At 43.0% G+C, this 13,285-nt stretch overlaps 1 protein-coding gene across 1 annotated transcript; it reads right to left on the bottom strand.

Moving 5' to 3' along the window:
• Positions 1 to 640: 640 nt before the first annotated feature.
• On the bottom strand, positions 641 to 3,484 carry LOC137793373 (reticulon-4 receptor-like 2). The gene is made up of 4 exons (XM_068589459.1): positions 3,336 to 3,484; positions 2,617 to 2,843; positions 2,218 to 2,451; positions 641 to 1,979 (listed from the first exon to the last, which is right to left on the bottom strand). The coding sequence occupies exons 1-4, from the start codon at positions 3,391 to 3,393 to the stop codon at positions 1,125 to 1,127; spliced, it is 1,374 nt and encodes a 457-aa protein (XP_068445560.1). The 5' UTR covers positions 3,394 to 3,484; the 3' UTR covers positions 641 to 1,124.
• Positions 3,485 to 13,285: the final 9,801 nt, after the last annotated feature.

Here is a 13,285-nt window from a genome sequence, read left to right as displayed (position 1 = left end):
AAAGAAAAGCATGATTCAGGAAGTATTTGTATCAAGTATTTTTTATCAAGATCTTCATCTGCAATCAAGTCAACAATATTTACACAGTATATCAATATGTCACAAAAAGACATCCACAAATCCAAATCTCTGGCTTCCTGACAGGAAGCATTCTTTCTCTGTGGTTGTCTCAAACGACAACACATTTACAGATGGTGCGGTGTGTGTGAGATGGATGGATCGGACCACCACAGACGAGTGGATTTATTTCTTCTCTCCTGCAAGTTGCTGCTCTTACTGCCAGCCCTGTCCTTTTAGCGTCTCGCTATTCTGACTGCCTCTTTTCGTATTGCTCCATGAACACTGCCCCCCCTCTTCCCTCCTTCTATCTCTTCCTCATTATAATCCTAGTTCTTGGAATAACTCTTTCCTTATCTCTCCCTTTCATTATCTTTGCCTCCTTTTTTTCTTCATTGACGTCCTTTGTGCATTCCTCTTGTTCTTCTCCTCCCTCACAGCATATTGTCTTGTCTTCTGTCTCAACGTTAACCTCACTGTGCTCTGTCCTGTACAAGCACTACCCTTCTCTCCTGCATGAAGATGAAAGTGATTGGAGTGCACCACAGATATCAAATATCACAAAAATACATATCTATCTACATGCCACTAAGTGGTTACATTATTGTCATTACTGTGCACTGATTCTAACAGTAATTGTATTAGCAGCCAGTTAATTGGATGCACTAATAGAAATAGCAGTTATAACTATAAGTTAAGATGACAAAATTGACAACATCATTCACAACTGCTATCAAATTGCACTGACATTAGTAATGGACTCAGCCCTCGTACCCCTGATTACAGGGAATCATAACGTCACACCATACAGGTGAGACACAGAAAGCCATACCTGTAGAGTATTGTAGATACATATGATCTTAGCTGAATAGTTCTCATCAGCCCTGAAAAGTGTTAAGCCCTGTAAGTGGTAGATTCAGAATCTAACCATCCCCCTATCTCCCTCGCTGTGCCTTGAGGAATGGCATACAGCAAAGCGGGCAAAGAGGGTGTACAGTTTAACAGGTATTCTCACAGCCTTTAAAACAGGCTGGAAGGGGAATTTGTTGTAGTACTAAGAGTTAGATTCAACCAATTAGCAGATGGAGGTTGAGGCTGAAAACAAAAACGGCTAGTAGTGCCAGGAAAGACTGAGAGGAGGATGAGGGAGAGGAAGAAGATGGAGGCATGTCGAACTCAGGTGGACAATCGAGCTCAACGCACCGCAGGGTGACACCTGAGTCCTCGTTGCCGTAGTTTACCCAGTACTCTTCGGCGTCGAGTTTGGGCAGTGCCAGCTCTTCCTCCCCCAACTCGTACTTGACTACTGAGGTGGTTGTGGATGGGCTTTTCCCGTACAAACCAGCTTTGACAGTCTCGGAGGATTTTTCGAAGAGACCTTTCGTTGATGACTGGGGCTTGTTCTTGTGGAACCACCAGCGGGTTTTGGTGCTGAAGGTGGTGGTGGTGGAGCCGGCGATGGAGCCAGGGTCTGGCAGGGGGCAGAGGGCGAAGTCCATCTCGCGAAGGAAGCGGAGGTCCTGGTTGCGGCGGTTGGCAGGGGAGGCGCAGATCACTTCCGATGAAGAGACACGAGCCTCGCGGAACCACTCCCACAGGGCGCGGGCCTCGCAGCCACAGGACCAGGGATTGGCGTTGAGGCGGAGGAACTCAATGCCCTGGGTGTCCCTCAGGGTCTGGCTCGGCAGCTCCGCCATGGAGTTATTGAAGAGGAAGAGCATGGTCAGGCGACCGAGGTCTCGAAAGGCGCGACGGTTCACCTGCTTGATGCGGTTGTCGTGTAGGAGAAGGCGGTCGAGGTTGACCAGCCCGCGAAACACATTCTCTGACAGGGTGCGGATACGGTTGCCGTGCAGGAAAAGCTGGCTCAGGTTGATGAGGTCAGAAAAGATGTCATCCTGCAGGAAGTGAAGATTATTCTCCTGAGGAAAGATGGAGGGGGATTAGCATTGAAAAAACAGCAGACACACTGTAATTTGTAATATGTGTAACTGGAAGCTGTGTGTCGGTGTGGGTGGCTGCATGTTGTGTGTGTGTGTGTGTGTGTGTGTGTGTGTGTGTGTGTGTGTGTGTGTGTGTGTGTGTGTGTGTGTGTGTGTGTGTGTGTGTGTCTCAGAGTTATCTGCATGCATGCTTTGTATGTCTCTCCAGCGCCCCTACCTGTAGGTAGAGAAACTGCAGGCTGTACAGCTTGTGGAAGATGTCATGGGGCAGGGCAGTGAGTCTGCAGCGGTGCATGTGGAGGCTCTGGAGCTTCTCTAATCCGCGGAAGGCTCCCCCCTCCAGCCTGTGGAGGCTGGGATTGTCCCCCAAGTCCAACTCCTCCAAGTCCCTCAGCTCACTAAATGCCCCTCCCTCAATCCACGTTATGTTGTTTGCGAACAGCCACAGGACCTGGTACAAATAAACACATGACTTGATCAGTGATTGTTCTTCTTAATGGATAGTAACTGTAAACGTGGAACATTTTGAAAGCATCTTGAAATTAAACGTTTCTATGCATATAACTTAAGCTTCACATTTCTCTTTCCCTTTCAGTAAAAGTTGTTTTCCTCTTACCTGCGTCCCGAAGCCAAAAGAGCCAACTCTAAGCTCTGTGATCCGGTTGTTTTGGAGGAATACACGCTGCGACTCATAGGGCACTCCGACCGGGACGGTGGTGAAGTTCTGCGCCTGGCAGCTCACAGTCATGGGCGTCGGGTAGCACACACACAGGTGCGGGCACGCCGATGTCGGACTTGGCTTGCCGAGGACCAGCCACACCACCAGCCAGAGGGAGAGACCGCCTGAAGGAAAGCAGGAAGAGAGGGATGTGAGCGGGAGCTGTCCATGGTTCCGATATCATCCATTATCGTGCCTTTCAACGGCAAACTGAGTGCAAACTCGTGTACATTTGCGCCTACTGCACTGGTATTTGATGTAATTCAATATCGACTGTCTACACTTTACAGCTTTGTGTTACAATAAGTTAACTGTATGCCTCGGCGCTACGCACCGAGCTTTACGCAAAGCCTAATCACACGAGTGTCCAAACGTAGCAGCTCTTTCTCCGTGTTAATACAAGGCCCCTGTTATATTCTACTTCACATTAAATCATTTTTAAGTCGTAAAATTGTTTTTCTTTCTAATTTGTATCATTATCCAAACATGTATCCGTATTGGATGTTACATTTAAAAACTTAGAAATTGTTACAAAAGTTATGAAAAGCAGCATGACAGTAGCGCTATGTCTGAAGCGTCCATGTATCCAAAACCAAAGAAAATAGAGAGAAACTTACTTTTGCAGTTGCGTATGATGGAGCATCGTCGGCTCCGAGAAATCGAAGAGGAGTCCATCCTGAACCAAAGACCAAAGCGAGTTAGCCTAAGAGGGCGAAGTAAAGCCTGCTATCTCCGCTGAAGCTCTGGTTCCCGAGTCGGAGCGACTGAGAGTGTGCTGGTTGGTGGCTACCAGTGTCCCATATATACTCAAGGATCCCGTTATTGCCTACGGCAGTGGGCAACGAGGAATCTCCTACGTCACCGATCCCGGGTCATGAATGAATGAGGGCGGCAAAAAAAAAACGGAAAGGGGAGGGCCGGCCGTGGGGAATTCTCTTGGAGAGTTTGTACGCGCGCAAAGACTGGTTGGAGACGTGCGCTCAGACTATGAGAGGAGGAGACTTTCTCGACGCACATAGGAACAAGAGGGAGGGAGGGTGAGAGAGTGGAGCAAGTGAAAGTAGAAACAGTGAAGGGAGGGGTGTAGAGGGGGGGGCAAGGCACGGTGCCTGATGATGATGACTGTGGAGGAGCGGAGAACGGGTAGGAGAAGAGCGCACAGCTCGTTTCCTGGCTGGCTCTCTCAGAGACTCTTATGGCCTGCTTCCGGCGCACTGCAGCCAGACTGAAAGATACAGAGAATGGACTTAGATGGTTCTGCCTCAGGAAAGCAGGATGCCCCCGAATTATGAGTCAATCGCAATGGAAAATTCGGTGCCAGAAGACAGTCACTCAAAGAGTGGAGATTAAATACGATAAGGTCCAGTTATACTGTTATAGTACAATTATAGCTCCTGAGATATAGTATTTGATTATGATATATGAGTGGCTAAACAAGGCAAGAGTGGTCAGATGGAAATGTTCTTTTTTAACAATATAATTAGATGTAGATCACTTTAAACAAAATAGTAGTGAATGGGACTTGACTCTAGTTTTATTGCATTGTGTTCAATTATTGTTAATTAGGTTGAAAAATAGGGGAAAGAGGCGAGCAATTAAACCAGAAAGCAGAAAGACAGCAAAACACAACAGATGCACAGCACTTCAAGTCTGTTTTGTTGTGTGTCTGTGCCTCAAGCTGTTGTTGCTTGTGTTAACCCGCTTCAGCAAGATAGCATCAAATGTGACAATGATACAGTGTGACGAATACAACTTTGTCCTTTGCCTTTTGATTGATCAAACCTACGTACATCTAAGTACTGTACTACTTTAATGAACTGAGTGAAAGCCCTACATTTTAATGTAAAGCAACAACTCTGCTATTTCATCTATCTTTATGAAACTTTAAATTGTATTGATCCTTAAAAATATGATTGCTATTTGAAGCTTGGTCTGTGACGTGGCACTTACATTACGTATTTTTTAAAGATGTACTCCTCCATCATTGTAAATAGGGTTGACAGAATATTAAAAACACTTTGTATAACAACGTTGTGAATCCTCAAGTTGAGTTAAACAAACAACCAAGTTTGTATTATTTGCAAACCTATTGTATTGTATTGCATTATATTGTTGATGTTTCCATTTCTCTTGTGCTTATCTATTGTTCTTTTATCCAGGGACCCGTAAGTATTGCTCTAAATACATGGAATAATGCAAAGGGCCAACAAGAGAAACTATGGCTACATTACAGTGACGAGACGGAAGTATAGAATAGGATCTGAGAAATAATTAGTTGACGAGTCTCGGGGAAGCTTTCAAGAGGCCATCAGCTTTTAAGGCCTCTCTAAATGGTGCTCATTGTTTTTCACTTGTTTGCTCTTCTGTTTCCTTTTGCTTAATGTGTGACTCACTTGCTTCTATCGATCATTGGTTAGTTTGGTCTGGGAAGCTCTGGAAAGTCTTTTAACAACTGCTTATGCCAAGAGCTGTGAATATTGTCTGTATTTTATGGCAGTTTCTGAAGAACAGTTTAACATTGGACAGGCAACAGTAAGAATAGAAAAATAGGAAAGTCAACCTTGGAGAAAAGACAAATTTTTAAATGTCCGAAAATAAAAATAAATGTGGAATGGTACTCAGATCGAGAGTCACCATGAGGTAGACATCAGAAGTGCTCCCATTCATAACACTGTAACACACAGGCGGCTTAACAGATGAAGTATACGAGAGATATTCACATGTCACACACGCGTGTACACACACGCTCAAGATTGCATGAAGCCAACTGAGCTACAGGCATCATAAACAAATGAGTAATTGAGGGGATCCATTACACGGTGTGTGTTGTTCCCTCACACCTCCTAATTTGTCCTTATCTGGACTTATAGACAAGATCTGGTGCCCACTGGCCATCCGGGACCAACACCTCACAGGCCTCCCTTCACACACCCACAGTACCAGCGGCATGTGTGAGTGTGTGAGCTTGCATTCCAGCCTGCTGAAGCACAACTTTGTCTAAATGCCACCACTGAGTGTCAGTCAATCCGTGTTGTGCCAGTCACCCACACAGCAGGTCTGCGGTACTGTGTAGGCACTGTCTCCTCAATGAGTGTGAAGATTTCTACGTCGCGTTTGTGTAATCCCCACACAGAAAAAAAAAGGCTTACCCGGGCCGCACCCACTTCCGCATACATCTGCCTGCCTATCTGTCCATCTGCAAGTCTGTCTTTATCTGTTACCAACGGAGGAGTGCGTCACTGCACCAACTACTGTGCAGTGTTGGTATCTTTCTCTGTGTGTGTGTTGCGAAACAACCTGAGATAAACTCATCGCACTTTCAATCAGCTGATGTCAATAATCCTCCTGGATTCATTGGGACACCTCGTTAGGTGTGGCTGCGCAAATCTGTTCTGCGTGACATTAACACCATCAGCACTGATAGCAAGTGGAGCATGTTAGTGAGCATGTTGGTGAGCATGTTAGTGAGCATGTTAGTGAGCATGTTAGTGAGCATGTTGGTGAGCATGTTAGTGAGCATGTTAGTGAGCATGTTGGTGAGCATGTTGGTGAGCATGTTAGTGAGCATGTTGGTGAGCATGTTAGTGAGCATGTTGGTGAACATGTTGGTGAGCATGTCAGTGAGCATGTTGGTGAGCGTGTTGGTGAGCGTGTTGGTGATCGTGTCGGTGAGCGTGTCGGTGGGCATCTTGGTGAGCGTGTCGGTGAGCGTGTCGGTGAGCATCTTAGTGAGCATGTTGGTGAGCATGTTAGTGGGCGTGTTAGTGAGCATCTTGGTGAGCATGTTGGTGAGCATGCTGGTGAACATGTTGGTGAGCATGTTAGTGAGCATCTTGGTGAGCATGTTGGTGAGCATGTTGGTGAGCATGTCGGTGAGCATGTTGGTGAGCATGTTGGTGAGCATGTTGGTGAGCATGTTAGTGAGCATCTTGGTGAGCATGTTGGTGAGCATGTTAGTGAGCATCTTGGTGAGCATGTTGGTGAGCATGTTAGTGAGCATGTCGGTGAGCATGTCAGTGAGCATGTTGGTGGGCATGTTGGTGAGCATGTTAGTGAGCATCTTGGTGAGCATGTCGGTGAGCATGTTAGTGAGCATGTTGGTGAGCATGTTAGTGAGCATGTCGGTGAACATGTTAGTGGTAGTGATGGGATACTATAGTAGAGGTGTGTCTGTTGTCAAGGTAACAACACACTCTGTTCTCTGTGATGAAGCTATTAAATAAAAGGTAATATCTCCCCGTTATTGAACTGCAGCTCCCTTCAGCGCAACTTCCATTGGCTTGAAATGATTTGCTCCTCTTAATTAATATCCTGGAGTGCGGGCGGTTGAATAGGGTCACTCTGTGAGGGGGAATAGCTTTTATATGGTTTACGGTTCATCTCTATAATGAACACAAAACACGCTCAGTTTATTTGCACCCCGGTGGCCGTTAATGAGGAGGTACGAGAAAGACAGAAGGTCAACGTACAGTGTGACATGCATGCTGTAAAAGACTTGACAAACATACTCTGAAGTAAACAGAAAAAGGCAGAGTAGTGTCACGCACATTAGTGAGACAAAGCAAACCTGCACATGTACTTCTGAAAGGCCATATTGTGTGGTAGGAAACCATCTAACGCATCTTTAATTGGCACGGACCTTATATATCTCAAACATGCCCTTACAGAGTGAGCAGCATCTTTCAGAGTCTTTACAATTGTCACCAATAAAGATGCTCATACTATTCTTCAGCTCACATCTCTTTTCCTGAATCACATTTCTCTTTGTCATCATTATGTTCCCTCCCGTTTCTGCCAGTGTCTTTCATTCGTTGTGTCTCTTGGCGTCACAACTTCCGCTTAACCATATACTGCTGCTTTCTTTCCACACACTGGCTCACAGTCTGCAGAACAATGGGAAGAGAACAGGCATTGTTATTAATTATTTTCTTCTTATAAGGCAGCAAGTTTCTAATGTGCTAGACAGACATTTAGGGAGGATGTTATCACTTTTGTGGTAATATATTTATGAGCATTTTAACAGTGTTTTACAATGATTTGTCTTTATTCACTAAGATAATTTTTTTAGCATAAGCAAATAAAAATACATTTTACCATTAAGAGTACCGTACAGGGGCCCAACTCATTGTCTTTTTAGAGTCACACTGTGCCAATTTTACACAGGAAACTTAGCTTACTCAGTATAAAGAGGACTACTCGGTCTATGAAAACCATTCCCTCCACAATGTGTGTGTCTGAACACAAATCCACAAATAGTGGATATCAAGAGGAAGTCAAAGGCCTCAGTTAATTACCTTCACGGCTGTTATCATTCTCATGAAAGGATTCCTTAAAACGGAAATGATGGCACTAATTACTGAATGCTAGTTAAGCATTTGTACATCTGTAGTCACATGACTACAGATGTAAATTACGAAATGTATTAAATAAAAAGTATAAAAAGTATCGCGTACGAATGACACATACAAAATAAAAAAGAACACATTTTGGCCAGTATTGGGGCCAGCATGCACTAAAGGGCCATGGGTCAGATTCAAACACCGGCCGCTGCAGTAGGGATTCGGTCTTGTATGGGCATACACTGTACGCGGTGAAAATGCAAATCTAAATACTCAATCAAATAGCCATTAAAAGAAATCACCATAGCAACTCACAGATAGTTACACATTAAAAGTGTTTACATGTAGATAACAGAGGAAGGAACATATGAGGTGGAGCTGCAAACTGACCATGCGACAAACCAACTTAAGCCTGATTTCCTGATTGGAATCTATTAATTATTACCTGGCTGGGTCACATGACCAAAACAACTCATTAAAACCACAGCAGGCAGTTAGCAAGAGAATACTGAAATATGCTCAGATGACCACACGGTGACGATGACAAAAAATGTGATGTAATGTCTTCTGTGGCTCTGGATGGAGACTGTGTCGTCATTCATCTCGAAGCAGACGAACGAGTGACTGAACTCACTCACTGCTTCTTTGGTCAATGCCACTTCCTGTCCTCTTTCATCACAAGCAGAAAAATTGTATAACACTCGGCCATATGTGTTTGCATGTGTTCAGATCAATATTGTCCACTCTCCCTCCTTCTCCTCCTACTCCATCACTCACTAACTCGCTCACTCACATTCCTGTAGCTTATGTGCTCTGTGTTCTCTCTCAGCTCTTGTAAGTTTCCCCAATCTCTCTCTCTCTCTCTCTCTCTCTCTCTCTCTCTCTCTCTCTCTCTCTCTCTCTCTCTCTCTCTATATATATATATATATATATATATATATATATATATATATATATATATATATATATATATATATCAATATATGGATCTCTCACTTACTTTAAAAGGTGTACAATTTCTAACTAAATTTGACCTGAGAAATAGGCAGAATCACATCTTTATTTATTCATCATCTGTATTTCTGTGTGTTCTACATTGCTTTCTTTGTTTCCACACTCACATTATTATTAAAAATAGGAAATAACATTTAGCAACATTGTGTACACAATGGTGTCGTGACCACAGTGTGAGTGCATACTGTGCGTCTGTTGCTACGGAAGCAATGACAATATCCTTGGTTTGATTTCAGCCATGGATGCATGTCTCATCATGTCTTTTCAATTGTCCCCTCTATTCGTCCATTAAAGGTAAATACAAAATAAAATCTGTAGAAAACTATTTTCAATATCGAGTCTGGTTTTTATTTTCTATCGGAAAAGCATTCAATGTGATTTTGAGGTCTCAGGGATACAGACAAAGCATTTCAATGAGTAGCATTGATTGGAAAAAATATTTCTGAGTACAGAAAAACTCCACAGGGCACCTTTTGTCCATTTAGCTGGGCAGACACTGTGTCTTTATTTATCTTAAAGATGGGAGATACAGACTGTCTAAGGGGTTAAAGCTAAGAGAGAGTTGATCTAGCTCCATTTACCAACACAAAATAGTAATTGGGCTGCACGGTTGTGTATATATATTATATATATATATATATATATATATATATATATATATATATATATATATATATATATATATATATATATATATATATATATATATATATATATATCCATCCATCCATCCATCCATTATCTGAACCGCTTATCCTCAGTAGGGTCGCGGGGCGCTGGAGCCGATCCCAGATGTCAAGGGGCGAAGGCAGGGTTCACCCTGGACAAGTCGCCAGTCCATCACACGGCAGACATATATATATATATATAATTATTATAATTATTATTTTTTATCTATATATACAATTTATATTTTTTTTATTTAAAAGGGACCATGTACAGTTAACCATGCACTGTATGCACTGACCATGCACTGTACCAGAGTATAGCTGGAGCTAATTTGCATCTGCAGTCCTTTGACAAACCATAACAAACACAAGCAAACAGTACAAGATAAGATGCACAATACACCATTATATGTGGGGGGAAAGGGCACACAATACAAAGCTGCAGTACGGCACATTAAAAATAAGTAATACGAACCGTTAAAAGTAAGTAATACAAACCATTAAAAGCAAGTTATACAAATGATCAAAGATGAGTAAATCAACATTAACAGCAAGTGATACAGGAAGTGTAGGAGTTAGCATTGTCACCTCACAGCAAGAGGTGCCAGGGTTCGGTTCCCGGTCTGGCGGTCCTTCTGTAGACAGTTTGCATGTTCTCCCTGTGGCAGCGTGGGTTCCCACTGGGTTTTCCAGATTCCTCCAACAGTCCAGAGACATGCAGCTTAAAATATGGTGAATGTGAGCGTATGTACAATATGTGCCTTTTAATAAACCAGCGACCTGTGCAGGGGGTAACCTGATTTCACCCAATCAGCTTGGATTAGTTCCAGCACCCCGCTCCCCTAAATAGGATAAGAGGTTCAGAGACTGGAATGGAAAAAAACTGCTCACTATAGAGTGAAACTGATGTTTTGATAAAAGCAATGTTGGGAAGTGTCAGAAAAACAGCTGACCATAATTTATGATGATAAATCCAGGCAATGAATCACATTAGAATAATTAAAATGACAGAATAATTAAACTACATTTAACCAAAATATACATATATATGTATATTTCAAGTACATAATCATATTTCTTTCACTAACATTGTAATACACATACATGAATACAGCTTCTGTGTTATGTTTTATTATATAAATGGACTGTACTTGTATAGCACTTTTCTAGTCTTCCGACCACTCAAAGAACTTTCACATTACATGTCGTCATTCTCCTATTCACACATTGATGCAGGGGCCACCAGGTAAGGACTGCTCATGAGGACTATTTCACCATTCATACTCATTCACACACCGCAGGAACAGCCTGAGGGGGCAAATTAGTGTTAGTGAAGGCCCAGTGGAGCCGGGGATTGAGCTGACGATCTTTTGATTGGAGGACAACTCTGCTCAGCCACTGAGCCACAGTCTCCCGCATGTAAAACATGTAAAGAAAAAAAGGCCAGGTCACACAGGAGCTCTAGTTTTGTACGAGGAAATCATATTTTAGAACTATCACGTCATCTGATCCTTCAGCCGCAAGACTCACAAGCTATTCTGCCAGAGAATAGCTTAATGTTATCCTTGAACTATTCTCTCAGAGACCAATGTTTTTCACAGCACAGTGCTTTCCTCATTATACAGATACCATTTACACACTCCCTTTTTGGTAGCCTCGTCATTTTAAATTGTGCTTTGAAGAAAGGGAGATGGTGATCACTAATCCTCTGATCAAAGAGATCAGAATCAGGTTGTACTGTATTTTCAAGTCAAATCAAACAGGATTTCTGTTGTTCTTTCCTCTGCTCTGTTGCAGTGTTTGATTTTCTTCAACGTCCTCTCCGACTCAGTCTGTCACGCCATCTGTTTGATTATTTATCTGAAGCTTTACTGGCAAGATTATAGCAGTGCCAAAGCACTTTGTCAGTGGATCAACTTCAGTTCATAGATTTATTCTTTTACTGCTTCTCAAAGTGTGATTTCTCACACTAAATTGCTTTACGTCATTAACCCGTCCAGAAAAAAAAATTCTGTACGTGTTTCACCTGTGTGTGCGTATGTATCTGCGTCTGCACGTACATTTAATTATTAACACTTCACCCCAAGTGTAATATCCGTGAAAATGTTCCCTTTGCTACTCTAGCATGCTCCTCTTCTGCTCTTTCAATTGCACAGTGCAAACAACACACAATTATGTAGGAATATGACATCTGACAGGTCTGTATAAGTGGGGAAGACCTTGGTCGGGGCAATTCCAGGAGAAATATTTCCCCTGCACAATTGGTTTGCAGATAATGCAATACAATTAAGTGTGAGAAGAGAAAATATAGAGAGCAAATCCCACACACTCACACATACACACAACATATGTTAAACCTCAATCCATACGCAAGAAGGATGATGAAGGAAACCGCTCTGGGGAAAAAGCTGTTCCTCAGCCTGCTAGACCAGGATTTCATCCTGTATCTTTTTCCTGATGGCAGGGGAGCAAACAGAGTGACCCGGTTGTGTGATATCTTTACAGATGTTGCTAGCCTTTTTCTGTAGGTCATACACAGTGTCCAGGTCAGGGAGTGTAACTCCCACAATCCTCTGTGCTGTTCTGACCAGACGGGCCAGGTCCCTCCTGTTCTTTGCTGTGCAGCTGGCATACCACACAGTAAAGCACCGACAGAGGATGGTGTCAATCACGCTTCTGAAAAAGTTTACCAGAGGTTCAGGGGGAAGGTTATCATGGTCACAGTTTTAAACTTGTGTTCAACATTCAACAAACAACCTGTAAATAAGCTTGAGATGGATGTCTCCTCTTTTGATGGAGGCTAACACACTCCCTACACCTCCAGCCACTGTGCCGATGTTCCTGTCTCCCAACTGAGGACGTGGAGACCAGACTGTCATCTAACCTCCATGAAACTAGAACATAGGTTGGCAACAAGCTGACTCCCATGTCAAAGTAAGACGAAGATCATATGAATGAATGGTGACTGTTGTGTAAACTTTACAGTTATTTTTGTACTGTTAGAGTAATAGCATCACTGCAAAGTGCAATGCAACACATACTTATGTGATTGAGTGCACATTTCTATTGCTTTATTTGAATAACATACTTTCAGCAGCATTCAGTTTGGAGGTGGCATGTTTCACCTCTAAAAAAAAAGAGTGCAGGTAGAAGTGTCACCTCCAAATGTGGCGAGGGCCAAAGAAATACACTTTAGCTTTTGACTTGACAGCACTGACATCTGAAAACTCAACACCAACCTTATACATTACACAGGCTGCCAAGTATAAATTCAGGCATTCACATCCAGACTGTGAGACAGCATCAGCAGTAACTTTGGGCTACTGAGGAAACTATCAAACTTGAGACCCATCCACAGTTCCAGTCTTTGAAGTTAAGCCTAAAGGGCATGGTCTGCTGGATTACTGAGTGGGAACCTGCCCCAGGACCCCAGATCTACACTGGCTCTGATGAATCCAGATGAACAGTGTATCTACAGCACAAATTACAATCATGGTAAGGGTCTTAAAGTGCTTCCTTCCTCTGATGATATGGTCCCTCATTGAG

The sequence above is a fragment of the Clinocottus analis genome, unplaced genomic scaffold (genome assembly GCF_023055335.1).
Source record: "Clinocottus analis isolate CAN_PGR_092001 unplaced genomic scaffold, fCliAna1.0.p SCAF_220, whole genome shotgun sequence".
Lineage (NCBI taxonomy): Eukaryota > Metazoa > Chordata > Actinopteri > Perciformes > Cottidae > Clinocottus > Clinocottus analis.
The sequence above is the reverse complement of the archived record's forward strand: the minus strand, read 5'-3'. Positions and strand labels throughout refer to the sequence as shown.